Source organism: Scomber japonicus, chromosome 14 (genome assembly GCF_027409825.1).
Source record: "Scomber japonicus isolate fScoJap1 chromosome 14, fScoJap1.pri, whole genome shotgun sequence".
Classification (NCBI taxonomy): Eukaryota; Metazoa; Chordata; class Actinopteri; order Scombriformes; family Scombridae; genus Scomber; species Scomber japonicus.
This window is the reverse complement of record NC_070591.1, coordinates 3208388-3224902: the sequence shown is the minus strand read 5'-3', so window position 1 is coordinate 3224902 and position 16515 is coordinate 3208388. Positions and strand designations below refer to the sequence as shown.

Here is a 16515-nt window from a genome sequence, read left to right as displayed (position 1 = left end):
ACATCTTTTAGTCAGTCACTTTCTGTTCAGGTTCATTTTGACACACAGTACTGTGAATGCCATAAACAGTTTTTATTGATCAGTTAACTTGATCCAAAGTTGAGCAGAAACATAACTGTCTCATATAATGTACGATGATGCCTTCTAAAGCTATCTGCTGTTATGAATCTATGAGCTGAATGAAATACTATACTTTAGAATAGAGTATAAAATCCTTCTCCTCACTTTCAAAGCTCTTAATGATCAGGCTCCATCATATCTTAAACAAATCCACTTAGTTATCCATATAAAAGATTTAAAACATGTAATTCAAAGATTTTAAAGCCTTTGAATTTGAGGAAAAACAAACTAAATGAATTAACTGTGTGGAAATCGAGATGTTTGGCCTTTTAACTGTAAGATTGCTTTCATGTACATGAAATTTAGCCAATAAAATGGAATATAAATTGTAATATAAAGCTGACAATTCAGTTTTGGATCACCTTCTAGTGTTGCAAACAGTAATTTCCATCAATACGGCTTCTGATAAAGATGCACACATTGTTCCAAAATAGCTTCATAAAAGGTGCATTTAAGTTTTTATTATTTATTTATGTTTAAATCATTATAATAAAACCGTTTTCAGAACAATTTCGCCACCTAATGGAAGCTGTGTAGCTGCTAGTAGTAATTTAGAGCAGTTCTCGCGAGATTTACGAACATTGCAAAAGCGGACAGTACGGTTTATTCCCACCCGCATTCAGCAAACACCCACACTACTCTGCCTCTTATTAGATCATAATCGATACCTTCGTTGCTAGGTAGGATATATAGAGACATATACAGAATATTAGCGGATCATAATATCAGGATCAGATGTTAAATTAAACGAGATTTTGCTGAATGCGGGTGGGGAGGGAAAATAACGCCTCTCTGTGACATTTGTACCGTGTGACTTCCCGTGATGCACCACGCTAAGGCGACCACGTGTTCCCCTTCCCTTCTTGACCAATAGCGTGCTCTGTTTAGCCGTAACTCTCCTCTGATTGGCTGATCGAAATTTAAAAGTACTACAGTTTGAAATCGGAGGTTTTTTTCGAGCGGCAGAGAAAAGAGAGAGAAAAGACAGTCAAGAGGAGCTTTGGACGCTTAATATAGATATTTAAAACACATATTATTGTTGGAAACTACGAGAAGATACTTCGTAAAGATATAAGAGACAACTTAATATCGTCATTCGGTGAGTTATTTTTGGATTTATGCCAATTTCAAGCTAATTATAGCGTATATTTGGACTGTAAATACACTTTGTGCAGCAATATCTTCCACATTTAAATATTTTTGTCATATATAAGTGTTAATTTGAGGTGTTTTTTACAGAGTGGTTTAAGCAGAGTTGATATCACTCTGCAAACATGACTTCAACCAACCAAGGTGGATTAAAACGAGATGAAAAGGGCAGAAACATCCAAGTTGTTGTCAGATGCAGGTATGAAAGCGATTTAATTGACTTTTTATACTTTTATTAATGTGAATATTTGCATGTTGTTCATTGTTTTTGTCGCACAGAGCTTCAGCAGGCAGCACATTAAAAGGAGAAGTTCATAGTTTGTCATTTATGTCTTAAAAAGCAGCTGTCAGGTGCTGTTAGATATTAAAAAATACACTTTAATAATGCAGTTTCAGTTCACAGTCATTTAAAGTAGATGCAGGTCTGAAAGAGACTTAATTCACTTTTATTAATGTGAATATTTGCATGTAGTTCATTGGTTTTGATGCACAGAGCTTCAGCATGCTGCACATTAAAAGGAGAAGTTCATAGTTTGTCATTTATGTCTTAAAAGCAAGCTGTCAGGTGCTATTAAATTATAAAATAAACTTTATTAATACAGTTTTAGTCCACGCAAGTCATTTAAAAGTGGATATCTGACAAATTTACAGTCTATTTAGCATTAAATTCCCTCTTAGTGTTTCCCTGTTGAGCTGTGGTGGAAGTATAGGAACAAAAAGACTTAAAAAAACACTGAAAATAGTAGTAAACTATCCTTTAAATTCACCCAGAGCTCAAGTTGACACATTTAAATGAAGTCCATGATCAAAAGATATTCATTTAAACATCATACAAGGTCATAGAAGAACAAGAAAAGCTTAAAACTCAACCTGGAGACAAGAAAAGGACTAAAAACTATTAATTTATGTGTAAAATGTTGCTTATTAATGTCCCATTGGTGGAAAACCCCAATGATTAATCATCTAATCTCTGTTTGTGTCTTTATCTTCCTGTATATTCATTTTAACTGTGTATAGGTGAACTCAATGTATTTAAAAGTAGATGATCAGCTTCTATTTAGCAGTTTAGTTTCTATGTTGAGCTGTGGTGGAAAGACTTTGCTACTAAAAACACTGTAACGTTGAAACCTAGAAGATGAAGATTTGACTCATTTGGACGCTGAAGCTCTATGTTGGAGGTAAACTGACAAAACAAGACATTTAATGACGTGTTCTTGGCTTTGAGGAAACGGTAATAGACATTGTTCACAGTTTTATTGACCAAACAACTAAATGGATTAATCAATACTGAAAGTAACAGTCGCTTGCAGCCCTAGCATACTCGTCTCATTGTATTGCATGTTGGGGGAAGGCTGCAGAAATCAGCTTTAAGACCTCCTGAGTCCTTTTTAAACAAGCTAACTCTAATAACTCAATGCATTTCCATCACTGTAAGATACTGGAGAAATACAGTTTTAGATTAGTTTTAAGGTTGGATCTGGTTTATTAATATTTTAAATGGTTTGGCTCCTCTTGTTCTATGTGACTGTGTGTATAATGGCTCAGTAAGTTGTATTATATGCTCCAGATATAAAAGATAGAACCAAACCAATTCATCTCACTACATTTAGATAAGATAAGATCTATCTTTACTGGTCCCGCTTGGGAGAAATTCAAACTGGCACAGCAGCACAGTGGAAGAAAGGAGCAGCTTGAGGGTGAAAGGTTACTAATAATAGAGTAACTAATAAATGAGATAAAATACTATAAAGTAGGGCCGGGGGGGGCCATATGGACAAAATCATGATATTTTAGACCAAATACTTCGATATCGGTATTGCAACAATATTATAGAGATGACTGTTGATGCTTTAACAAAATATTTACACTATGAAATGTTTGATAATCATCAGTAATGTGGATATAATGACAAAGTGGGTAAAAGGTTAATACAACAACAGCTAGAACAATCAGTTAAGTTCAGAAAATAATATATTTTACTGTAACGCAGCTTCAAAACCAGGAAAAGACGACTCTGATGACATGATATCCAAAATCTAAGACGATATCTAGTCTCATATCACGGTATCAATATAATTTCAGTATATTGCCCATCCCTACTCTAAATACACTACACTGGATCTTTGTGTTTAATACATCTACAATATATAAATGTGCAATATAGGGAATTAAATTTAGTTAATGGTGATATATCAGTTTTTAAAAAGGCAAAAAATATCATTGTATATCTAAGTAAGTAATACTTTGGCTTGTGACTAAAGATATATTGATTATGGTATAATTAAAAAAGACTTCATTTAACTTACTGAACAGAATTACAGCAATTCAGTTAGTTTATTCCAAAGTAAAACTTATAATTGGATGTAATGGTAAATATTAGGTTTTCCCAAATTAAAAAAATAAGTTGTAAAAGAGAAAAAAAAATAGTTTATGGTCTTTGTAATGAATAATGTTTTTACTTTGATTGAAAGCTAATCTCAAACTTTGTCTTATAATACAACATTTATGTTCAGCTGAATCATACATTTAATTTGTAAAAAACTAATAAATTTAGGTGTAACAACAAATTACAGTAATTTTTATTAAGTTGGTCCAAAGTATAATTTTTTCCAGTGTATGCAGAAGTTCCTGAGATCATATACAGAATAAACTTTCATATAGATAAAAAAATAAATGTGCAATGTTCCTGGGATTTACACAGTGAGGTAAATGAATTAAATTAGACACTCAGCTTTCTCAGTGAAAGCCACAACTTAGTGACAAACCGACCTGATGACACGATGAGCTGCAGCTCCATCACCACGTTTAAACAGTCTATTTAAAGCCTCTCAGCTCTGAAACCACCGACCAACGCTCTGTGATGTGGTGGTGTGTGTAGCTGTGTGTGTGTGTGTGTGTGTGTGTGTGTGTGTGTGTGTGTGTGTGTGTGTGTGTGTGTGTGTGTAGCTGTGTGTGTAGCTGTGTGTGTAGCTTTGTGGGTTTCTTGCGTTGTAATGTTTATTATTGTGCTGTTATGTTTTAATATCGACCTACTGAAGGGACTACACATGGAAATGAGCTATAAGATAACTCTGGTAGAGATGATTGAGAGGGGAAATGGCATCAACACAACATTTCTCTTCCACTTAGGCATGGGCCGGTATGGGATTCTGGCGGTATGATAACCATAAGTATAAATATCACGGTTTCACAGTATGGCGGTATTGAGATTCCAGCTCTAAAATGTTCCTAAAAGGAAGAAAAATAAAGACAGACATGTTGATTTAACCTGAGTCTGTAATGACAGTGTGAGGGGTCATGATACTCTACGCTGAAGCTGCACCACCTGAGGGGTTTCTGACCAGCACTTCCTGTCTTTAACCAGCACTTCCTGTCTTTGACCAGACTAAAAACAGCTCATACCTTAGTAACGGTATAACAGAAAATTTGGCGGTTTCGGTTATCGTGGCTTTTCATATCGCGGTCTACCTTGAACACGGTTATCATCCCATGCCTACTGCCACTGCTAAAAAGTTGTTTAATTCACATATTAAACTTTAATTTCTGGTTTATTGGACAGTTTTAAAGCCTCTGCTGATGTGTGAAGGAGGCAGGGTTAGATGTAACAAAGATATATGACCGTAATTAGGTTTTAAAGGAGCTTTGTGATTATTCAGTTATTTGTAGATTTGTGAAAAATTATGATAAAGTTTTGACGTAAACTCTGAAAGCCAAATGTTTTTGCTGCAGGGTTGAATTTACCTCCCTCAGCTGTAGAGGCTTTTTACAGTATTAATCTTTGTCCCATCATCATGTGATGAAGGTTTCTGTACTGAATAGTCATGGGCCGGTATGAGATTCTGGCGGTATGATAACCATAAGAAAAAATATCACGGTTTCACGGTTTCACAGTATGGAGGTATTGTGATTACAGCTCTAAAATGTGACATGTTAATTTAACCTGAATCTGTAATGACAGTGTGAGGGGTCATGATACTCTACGCTGCAGCTGCACCACCTGACAGATTTCTGACCAGCACTTCCTGTCTTTGACCAGACTAAAAACAGCTCATACCTTAGTAACGGTATAACAGAAAATTTGGCGGTTTTGGTTATCGTGGCTTTTCATATCGCGGTTATCATCCCATGCCTACTGAGAAGAGTGCTTATTTCAATGTGTAACTCTCAGATACCCCTTTTCCACCGAGCTGGAGCCGGAGCTTTATTCTAATTTTAGTTTTTAAATTGAGCTCTTACTATTCCTTTATTGTTTTTATTTATGATTATTATTATATTGTGTGTAATTACATTGTATTTTAATAACTGTGCAGCACTTTGGTTCAACTGAGGTTTAAATGTGCTTTATAAATAAACTTGACTTTTGGCTTTTAAAGTTACAAACATCTCTTCAATCCAGCTGTGACTTTATTTATTTAAATCTGTTTTTTTTTTATGGCTTCATGTTTTCAGACCTTTCAACACGACGGAGCGTAAGTCGTCTCATGGCGTCATCGACTGCGACTCCAACAGGAAGGAGGTTGGGGTGAGGACGGGAGGCATGAACGACAAGGCGTCCAGAAAGACCTACACCTTCGATATGGTGAGAGAACGGCTGCAGAGAGGCTTTAAAAAATGGGTTAACCCTCACATACTGTTCATATTTTGGTATTTCACATTATCCCGTCATAATTGGTCTCTTTCAGAACCACAAATCATTCATGAACTCCTCATCAGTAATTCATTGGTGGTTAATCCTTAACGAGGCTTTCAGAGAGCAGAGAGAGTGTAATATTTACTTTTTAGGCTTTGTGTTAAATGGTGGTTTCTGAATTTTTTTTAACAAATGTGAGTCCAACACTCAATAAAAATGTGTACCAGCTGCAATAAAATAGTTTTAGAAAGTTGAAACTAGGGCTGTCAAACGATTGTTTTTAATCGAGATTAATCGCAGAATTTTCATAGTTAATCGTGATTAATGGCGTTTTGAATTGCATGTTTAAAATCCTGTTATTTTCCATTTGAAGGCAGTTTTAAGCCCATAATGTAAAGCATTTCTTACCAGAGTGTCTTAACTGGGAATCAATCACGGCTCTGCTGCGACTCCCACACTCCAAAATGGTCCTTTGGTGGAGCTGAGGCTGGCTTGGCTGCACCTGGGTGTTTAGCGTGGAGGTGCTAACTCAAACTCCACGTACTCCGGTGGTAGTTAAACTCCGTTTGACACAGGTTGCATTTTACTTTTGACTTGTCAACTGAAGCGTCTGGAAGTGTTTTAAAGTTAAACAAGCCGTTCAAAAGTCCAGTAGCTCTCTTACTTTCCATCAGCGCGGTAGGTTTACTGCAGGAGGCCACTTCAAAGCATAGCGCTACAGCTAGAGGAGCCGTCTACGGGGGAGTAGAAGGGACAAAAAGGCTTGCAATGTTAAAATGCCATTTTAAAAAAATTAACGCGTTGTGGATTGCGATTAACACGTTAACGCTGACAGCCCTAATTGAAATATTTCCTTTTTTTGTATATTCTGGATCACTTGAGGGCAAGTCATCATATTTCTGGCTGAAAGAAAAGTTTTTAAGGTTTCTCAAATAAAAATAAATTGGGTCAAATTAGACCCTGAACAGTATGTAAGGGTTGAATGTCTCTGAGCTGCTCTTCAGACAGCTGATATCAGGCAGAGTGATGTTTGCTGCTCTGTGAGGATCTTTGTGTAGTTACTGATGTAAACCAGCTGGTGGCACAAAGTGACTGTTTTTACCACTAAGAGTCACTAAAAGTTCCTCATTTAGAGTTTAATCTTTAAGGTCCATTCACAAAACTGCTCAGAGACTCTGTTGCTATGGTGACTGACTATCTCCTCAGTGATTGGTTTACAGGTGACCAGTCAATTTAATTAACTAACTATTCTTTTAATTGATTAATCTGTTGTTTATCTTCTAATTGAATTGAATTTTGTCTAAAAAAAAAAAAAAAAAAAAAGGTCAGAAGAGTGGCGGTGTTTAGCTCAGTGGGTAGAGTACCCGCCCCATGTGTTGAGGCTACAGTCCTCGCTGCAGGCGACCCCGGTTCGAATCCCGCATACCGAGCGGTCCTATCCTGCGTGCCATTCCCCCCTCTCTGCCTCCAGTTTCCTGTCTCTCTCTACTAACCTGTACATTAAAGGCAGAAAGCCCCAAAATATACTTAAAAAAAAAAAAAAAAAAAAAGTTCAGAAGAGTGAAGAATGCACATTACAAATTCTTCATATGTCTTAGTTTGGTTGAGTGGGGAGAGTCAGAACTGCTTCCACCTTAGCAGTCACAGGGCTCACCGTACTTCTTCAAATTTGATGCTAAGTCCTCTCTCTCCTCAAAGTTACCAACTGCAGCTTTAAATTGTGATTTAATAAAAACATAAAAAGTCTTCAATTGTGATTTAAAAGTAGCTGCAGAAGAACTGAACGCTGCAGGTTTAGCTTGGACTGAATAAAGGTGATGATTTAATGATTTAATGATTTAATGATTTTCTATAATAATCACTTGTTTGGTTTTTTTCCTCCTTCAGGTTTTCGGTCCGGCTGCAAAGCAGATCGAGGTCTACCGAAGCGTCGTCTGTCCGATCCTGAACGAGGTCATCATGGGATACAACTGCACCGTGTTTGCGTGAGTGGTTTTTTTTTATACTTCAGAGGACTCTTAAACTAACGTCAGAAACATCTTTTATTGTGAAATCCAACCCTTTATTGTTCCCTCTGTGCTGTTTCCTGCAGCTACGGTCAGACAGGAACAGGAAAGACGTTCACCATGGAGGGAGAGAGGAGTCCCAACGAGCAGTTTACCTGGGAGGAGGTACGTCAAGTTGTTTATTAAATATCAGTTTAACAGAGTCCCTGTGGATCCTAAAAAAGTCTGCCAATGCCTTTTTATTAAAGTCTTAACACTCCTGTTGTCCTCGAGGCAAGGGAGGAAACAGGAAGGAGGAAAAGAGGGACGAAGGAGGCAGGGAAGGAAAGAAGGAGGGAGGGAGAACCCTAACCCAGGAAAGGAGGGAGGGAGGAGGCAGGGAAGGAAAGAAGGAGAGAGGAAGGAAGGAGAAAGGAATGGAGGGAAGGGAGGAAGGATGGAGGAATGGAGGGAAGGGAGGGCAGGAAGGAAGGATGGAGGAAAGGATGGAGGGAGGGAGGGCAGGAAGAAAGGATGGAGGAAAGGAGGGAGGGAGAGAGGAAAGAAGGAGGGAGGGAGGGAGGAAAGAAGGAGAGAGGGAGAAAGGAAAAGAGGAGGGAAGGAAAGGAGGAAGGAAGGGACGGAAGGGAGGAAGGAAGGGACGGAAGGGAGGAAGGAAGGGACGGAAGGAAGGAGGAAGGAAGGAAAGAAGGAGAGAGGAAGGAAAGAAGTAGGGAGGTAGGAAGGACAGAGGGAAGGAAAGAAGGAACTTTAAAACAGACGGGGTCAGTTTAACCCGGGAGGACGACAGGAAGGTCAAAAATTCATTTTTTGATATTCAAGGGTCTAAAAAATGTGTTAAAATGTGTGAACTGTAGGAGTGAAGGTGTTAAATTTAAAGAAAGTGCAGATAGCCTGAAATGTAATATTAATGAGATGATAAGACACTCTCTCTCTCTCTCTCTCTCTCTCTCTCTCTCTCTCTCTCTCTCTCTCTCTCTCTCTCTCTCTCTCTCTCTCTCTCTCTCTCTCTCTCTCTCTCTCTCTCTCTCTCTCTCTCTCTCTCTCTCCTCTCCCCCCCCCCCCCCTCCCCCTCCCCAGGACCCTCTGGCCGGTATCATCCCCCGAACTCTGCACCAGATCTTTGAGAAGCTGTCTGAGAACGGCACCGAGTTCTCCGTTAAAGTTTCTCTGCTGGAGATTTACAACGAGGAACTGTTCGACCTGCTGAGTCCCTCCGAGGACGTCACCGAGAGGCTGCAGCTGTTCGACGACCCCCGAAATAAGGTGACTGTCACACCGAGGGCTTTAGGATTATTAGGGTTAGGGTTAGTTTTAGTTAACTATAATAATCCTGGAGAGGGTTTTAGGATTATTAAAGGGGAGTTCAGTCTAGATTATAGAGACATACAGACCAATATGATCTCATGTGGGCCAGACCAGTAAAAAGAAGGAGTAAAGGAGGGATGACAGGACGGAAGGAAAGAAGGAAAAGAAGACAGCAAGGAAAGATGGAAGGGAGGAAGGACTAATGAATGAATGAATGAATGAAAGATGGAAGGGAGGGAGGGAGGGAGGACAGGAAGAAGGGAGGAAGGACAGATGAAAGAAAAGAGAAAGATGGGAGGATGGTTAGAAAAAAGAGAGAAGGAAGGAAGGAGGAAAAGAAGACTGGGAGGAAGGAGTGAAGGACAGAAAAAAGAGAGGGGAAAGAAGAAAAACTGAAAGAAGGAAAAGAAGACAGCAAAGAAAGATGGAAGGGAGGAAGGACGAATGAATGAATGAATGAATGAAAGAAAGATGGAAGGGAGGGAGGGAGGGAGGGAGGACAGAAAAAAGGAAGACAGAAAGAAGGGAGGAAGAAAGAAAGAGAGAAAAAGAGAGGGAAAGATGGGAGGACGGTTAGAAAAAAGAGAGATGGAAGGAAGGAAGGAAAGGAGGAAAACAAGACTGGGAGGAAGGAGTGAAGGACAGAAAAACAGAGAGGGGAAAGAAGGAAAATAAGACGGCAAGGAAAGAAAAAAGAATGAAGGAATACAGGAAGAAGGGATGAAGGACAGATGAAAGAAAGAAAGAAAGCTGGAGGATGGTTAGAAAAACAGATGGAAGGAGGGGAAAAGAAGACTGGGAGGAAGGAGGGACAGAACAAAGGAAGGAAGATGGAATGAAAGTGGTCCAGTTCTGGCCCCCGGGCCTCATGTTTGACCCCCTGGTTTATACTGGTGTGTGTGTGTGTGTGTGTGTGTGTGTGTGTGTGTTGCAGAGAGGAGTGGTGGTTAAAGGTCTGGAGGAAGTGACGGTTCACAACAAAGATGAAGTTTATCAGATTCTGGAGAGAGGATCAGCCAAGAGGAGGACGGCCTCCACGCTGATGAACGCTTACTCCAGGTACACACACACACACACACACACACACACACACACACACACACACACACACACACACACACACACTGATGAACGCTTACTCCAGGTACACACACATACACACTGAACGCTTACTCCAGGTACACACACACACATACACACACAGATACACACACACACACAGACAGACAGACATACACACACACTGATCGGGTTATTTTTGTGTTTCTCTCACCTTATCTCCGTATCTTCTTACCTTCATGTCTCCGTCTCGTTCGTCTCTCTGCAGTCGCTCCCACTCGGTGTTCTCGGTGACGATCCACATGAAGGAAATCACTCTGGACGGAGAGGAGCTGGTGAAGATCGGCAAACTCAACCTGGTAATAAAACTTTAATATTCAGAGAGATGATTTATACTGAAATGCTTTTAAATAAAAGTAAACAATCCTCTTCCTCCTTCTCCCCCTCCCCCCCTCCTCCTCCTCCTTCTCTTCCTCTCCAGGTGGATCTGGCCGGCAGTGAGAACATCGGCCGGTCGGGTGCGGTGGACAAACGAGCTCGCGAGGCCGGAAACATCAACCAGTCTCTGCTGACGCTGGGACGAGTCATCACTGCTCTGGTGGAGAAGAGACCTCACATCCCATACAGGTACACACACACACACACACACACACACACACACACACACACACACACACACACACACACACACACACGAAAGAACACAAAGTCGTTATTATATACATGATCTTGTTCTTCCATCAGAACAATGTAAACCCAATAGTCATAATGTGTTTACAATCAGGACAATGGTTAATTATTAGAGCTGTCAAACGATTAATTTTTTAATCGCGATTAATCGCAGAATTTCCATAGTTAATCGTGATTAATGGCGTTTTGAATAGCATGTTTAAAATCCTGTTATTTTCCATTTGAAGGCAGTTTTAAGCCCATAATGTAAAGCATTTCTTACCAGAGTGTCTTAACTGGGAATCAATCACGGCTCTGCTGCGACTCCCACACTCCAAAATGGTCCTTTGGTGGAGCTGAGGCTGGCTTGGCTGCACCTGGGTGTTTAGCGTGGAGGTGCTAACTCAAACTCCACGTACTCCGGTGGTAGTTAAACTCCGTTTGACACAGGTTGCATTTTACTTTTGACTTGTCAACTGAAGCGTCTGGAAGTGTTTTAAAGTTAAACAAGCCGTTCAAAAGTCCAGTAGCTCTCTTACTTTCCATCAGCGCGGTAGGTTTACTGCAGGAGGCCACTTCAAAGCATAGCGCTACAGCTAGAGGAGCCGTCTACGGGGGAGTAGAAGGGACAAAAAGGCTTGCTACATTAAAATGCGATTAAAAATATTAACGCGTTATGGATTGCATTAATCTAATCACGATTAATGCGTTAACACTGACAGCCCTAGTATGTACTATTAATTTAATCAGTTAAAACTAGTTCCAAGTTGTGATTTCATTGCTGGTTAAATGAATAAAGTTTCCTCTTGTTTTTTAACAGAGAGTCTAAACTGACCAGAATCCTTCAGGACTCGTTGGGAGGACGAACAAAAACCTCCATCATCGCTACCGTGTCTCCTTCATCCAGCAACCTGGAGGTTCGTCTGCTTCCTGCTTCCTGTCTCTATTACACTTCCTGTCTCTGTTACACTAAACTACTACTATAGCTCCTTTATAACTGTTTAACACTAATAATAGTTTAATATTAAAGCAGATATCATGCTAACTGTGTCTCTGTCTCCCTTCCTTCCATCTTTCCTTCCTTCCTTCCTTCCATCTTTCCTTCCTTCCTTCCTTCCATCATTCCTTCCTTCCTTCCTTCCTTCCATTGTTCCTTCCTTCCTTCCATTGTTCCTTCCATCTTTCCTTCCTTCCTTCCATCTTTCCTTCCTTCCATCGTTCCTTCCTTCCTTCCATTGTTCCTTCCTTCCTTCCATTGTTCCTTCCTTCCTTCCATCTTTCCTTCCTTCCTTCCATCTTTCCTCCCTTCCTTCCATCGTTCTTTCCTTCCTCCCTTCCTTCCTTCCATCGTTCCTTCCTTCCTTCCTTCCATTGTTCCTTCCTTCCTTCCATTGTTCCTTCCATCTTTCCTTCCTTCCTTCCATCTTTCCTTCCTTCCATTGTTCCTTCCTTCCTTCATTGGTTCTTTCCTTCCTCCCTTCCTTCCTTCCTTCCCTCCTTCCATCTTTCTTTTTTTCCTTCCTTCCTTCCTTCCTTCCTTCCATCCTTCCTTCCATCTTTCTTTCCTGTGTGTGTGTGTGTAGGAGACTCTGAGCACGCTGGAATACGCCAGCCGAGCCAAAAACATCATGAACAAACCGGAAGTCAACCAGAAACTCACCAAGAGGACGCTCATCAAGGTGCGATGATGTCATGATGATGATGATGATGATGATGATGATGATGATGATCAATAAGTTTAGTATCAGGTATCTAATCTGATGTTTGTCTTGTCAGGAATACACGGAGGAGATCGAGCGTCTGAAGAAAGATCTCGCTGCTGCTCGAGACAAGAACGGAGTTTATCTGTCTGTGGAGAACTACGAGTAAGTCACATGACACCAACCAGGAAGTTAGATTCAACAAACTGCCTTTTTATTGTCTTTTCCTCCTTTCGGTTTTTCGCCCTTCCTTCCTTCCTGTCTTCTTTTCCTTCCTTCCTTCCTTCCTTCCTTCCTTCCTTCCTTCCTTCCTTCCTGTCTTCTTTTCCTTCCTTCCTTCATCTTTCCTTCCTTCATCTTTCCTTCCTTCCTTTGTTCTTTTCTTTCTTCCTTCCATCTTTCCTTCCTTCCTTCCATCTTTCCTTCCTTCCTTCCATCTTTCCTTCCTTCCTTCCATCTTTCCTTCCTTCCTTCCATCTTTCCTTCTTTTCTTCCTTCCTTTGTTCTTTCCATCTTTCCTCCGTCTTTCCTTTCTTCCTTCTTTCCTCCCTTCCTTGCTTCCTTCCATCTTTCTTTCCTTCCTTCATCATACCTTCCTTCCTTTCTTCCTTCCTTCCTCCCTTCCTTCCTTCCTTCTTTCCTTCCTAATAATGATAAAAACTACTTGTAAACCATGTAAAACTTTACTGAGTGGTGTTCAGGGTGACTTGGTGTAATGACCAGATCGTACCAGCAGGTGGCAGCAGAGCAGACGCAGTTTAATGCACCAGAAGAAGAAGTAGAAGAAGAAGAAGAAGTAGAAGATGCTAAATGTGCACTTCATGATTCTCTAGAAAGAAGAAGAAGAAGAAGAAGAAGCAGCTCAGTGAGGGAATATTTAGACTCCGACATCAGCAGATAAAAGTAGAAGTGTGATGATTAAGAGTGATGATGATGATGATGATGATGATGATGATGATGATGATGACAGGAATATTTGTGGAAATCCCATTAATGAGAAAGTCCAGTTTAAAAATACATGGAAAACTAAATAAAGTACTTTAATTCTTGTTAAATTAAATATAAACTAAACTAAATGAAACTAAACTGAGAAACATTACTGGTTGTTTCCTCTTTTAAAGGTGATTATAAAACAGATTGAAGTTGGATTAGTCCTTAATTAATGAATTATATTGCATTATTTAATCAACCAAACATCATCATTTTAAACCTGGAACATCAGAGCAGCATCGATTAGTCGACAGGAAGCATTTTAATTATTGATTTTTCACTTTTAAAGCAGAAAAATATCTAAATTTATCTTTTAGCAGCTTTTAAAATGTGAAGAATTTACTGCTAATACATCACTGTTAACTCTGTGTGTGTGTGTGTGTGTGTGTGTGTCTCCCCAGGAGCATGATGAGTCAGATAAACTCAGGTGAGGATCAGGTGACTGAATACACCGACCGGATCGCAGCGATGGAGGAAGAACTCAAGAAGGTTTGTTTACTGAGTTTAACCAAATAAAAGTCTTTTCTTTCTTTTTAAATGTTCAAAGTCTAAAAAATGTGTTGTGTGAAATTAGATCTGACCCTAATTATATTTGTTTAGTTTTTTATTCATCATTATTATCTGATTATTTTTACAACCAATTAACTTATTAATTAAAGTTAAAAAAAATCTGTATATAATGAATCTAATATAATACAAACCCACTACAACAGTAAAATGCTGCTTTTACATCATTATTAATATGTATGTATTGTATTATATTATATTATTATTATTATTATTATGTCTCAGCAGTGGTTTTATTTTTCCTCAAATTGGAATTAAAAAGGTCTTTAAAAGTCATTAAATGTACTTTAAAATGTTAAGATATTCAAAAATAAAGTTTATTCACATTTAATTGAATAATAAAAATTTTCTCCATCAACATAAAGAAGAATAAACTCTCTCTGCTCTGTAATGTATAGATATATGAGCATTATGTAAAGGGGAGTTTTGTGGGTTTCTTCACTTCCTCTTTTCTTTTACTTTATTTAAACTCGATGATCGAAATTCTCTGAAAACTCTCAGAAACGATGATGTCACTTCCTGTTTGTGTCACTGAGAATAAAACTAGAGAGGAAGCTCGACAGCTCAGTGGTTAAAGAAAGAGAGGAGGAGAGGTGGTTGGGGTTTTCTTTGCTTTTTATAAAACATGAGGTAAAGAAATATTAAATTTTATTGTAAACTTCCTCTGATTTAAATCTGTTATCAGTCAGAGGCAGCGAGGACATAAAACATGGAAAACACTCAATTAAATAAATGTTCACATTAAGGTGCATAAATAATAATGCATAATAAACATTAGATAAAGGCTTAAAGGTGCATAAAGTGTTTTCATTGTAAACATAGAAATTAAATATATAAAATAAAGTGTGTGTGTGTGTGTGTGTGTGTCTGCAGGTCTCTGAGCTGTTCATGGACAGTAAAACCAAACTGGATCAGTGCACAGTGGATCTGGATGAGAAGCAGCAGAGGTGAGAGTTCACCTTCATCATCTTCATCACACTGACCCTGTAACCGTGGTAACCCTGTCCTCTCTGTAACTGTGGTAACCCTGTCCTCTCTGTAACTGTGGTAACCCTGTCCTCTCTGTAACTGTGGTAACCCTGTTCTCTCTGTAACTGTGGTAACCCTGTTCTCTCTGTAACTGTGGTAACCCTGTTCTCTCTGTAACCGTGGTAACCCTGTCCTCTCTGTAACCGTGTCAACCCTGTTGTCTCTGTTACACTCTGTAACCGTGGTAACCCTGTTCTCTCTGTAACCGTGGTAACCCTGTTCTCTCTGTAACCGTGGTAACCCTGTCCTCTCTGTAACTGTGTCAACCCTGTTGTCTCTGTTACACTCTGTAACCGTGGTAACCCTGTCCTCTCTGTAACTGTGTCAACCCTGTTGTCTCTGTTACACTCTGTAACCGTGGTAACCCTGTCCTCTCTGTAACCGTGTCAACCCTGTTGTCTCTGTTACACTCTGTAACCGTGGTAACCCTGTTCTCTCTGTAACTGTGGTAACCGTGTCCTCTCTGTTACACTCTGTAACCGTGTCCTCTCTGTTACACTCTGTAACCGTGGTAACCGTGTCCTCTCTGTTAAACTCTGTAACCGTGGGAACTGTGTCCTCTGACCTCTGACCTCAGGCTGGAGGAGACGAGCAGAGATCTGCAGCACACGAAGGTGAAGCTGAGTCAGGAAGAGACAGTGAGCTCAGAGCTGAATGCTGCTCAGGAGAGTCTGTTTCACACCGCTACACAGGTACACACACACAAACACACACACACACACACACACACACACACCGCTACACAGGTACACACACACACACACACACCGCTACACAGGTACACACACACACACACACACACACCGCTACACAGGTACACGCACACCGCTACACAGGTACACACACACCGCTACACAGGTACACGCACACCGCTACACAGGTACACGCACACCGCTACACAGGTACACGCACACCGCTACACAGGTACACACACACCGCTACACAGGTACACACACACCGCTACACAGGTACACACACACCGCTACACAGGTACACACACACACACCGCTACCTAAATGACTCATCACACTTTAATAACCAAGAAACAATAAAACATTTGATCAACTTCCTGTTTGTTTTATAATAATATATATTATATATTAATTAACTGTATTTTAATGATCTTCCATCTCTGCTGTTTCCTCCTCCAGCTGCTGAGCACCGTGGACGCCAGCGTCAGCGACGTGTCGGGTCTCCACAGCAAACTGGACAGGAAGAAGAAGGTCTCACACACTTTTCAAACTAAAGTTCTTATCGTCTCTCTCATATGTGTTTAACCTCAAATAGA

At 39.9% G+C, this 16515-nt stretch overlaps 1 protein-coding gene across 1 annotated transcript in view; it reads left to right on the top strand.

The window, feature by feature from the left end:
• The first annotated feature begins 1088 nt into the window (after positions 1-1088).
• Positions 1089-16515, top strand: part of kif11 (kinesin family member 11) — a 22127-nt gene continuing 6700 nt past the window's right edge. The window contains exons 1-16 of the mRNA XM_053333372.1: positions 1089-1219; positions 1360-1468; positions 5719-5848; positions 7787-7884; positions 7992-8070; positions 8986-9171; positions 10148-10272; positions 10541-10631; positions 10754-10899; positions 11762-11858; positions 12525-12620; positions 12718-12806; positions 14033-14120; positions 15072-15145; positions 15805-15919; positions 16379-16450. Coding sequence (XP_053189347.1) covers positions 1395-1468; positions 5719-5848; positions 7787-7884; positions 7992-8070; positions 8986-9171; positions 10148-10272; positions 10541-10631; positions 10754-10899; positions 11762-11858; positions 12525-12620; positions 12718-12806; positions 14033-14120; positions 15072-15145; positions 15805-15919; positions 16379-16450 — 1560 coding nt within the window. The 5' untranslated portion in view covers positions 1089-1219; positions 1360-1394. The remainder of the gene's footprint in view (positions 1220-1359; positions 1469-5718; positions 5849-7786; positions 7885-7991; positions 8071-8985; positions 9172-10147; positions 10273-10540; positions 10632-10753; positions 10900-11761; positions 11859-12524; positions 12621-12717; positions 12807-14032; positions 14121-15071; positions 15146-15804; positions 15920-16378; positions 16451-16515) is intronic.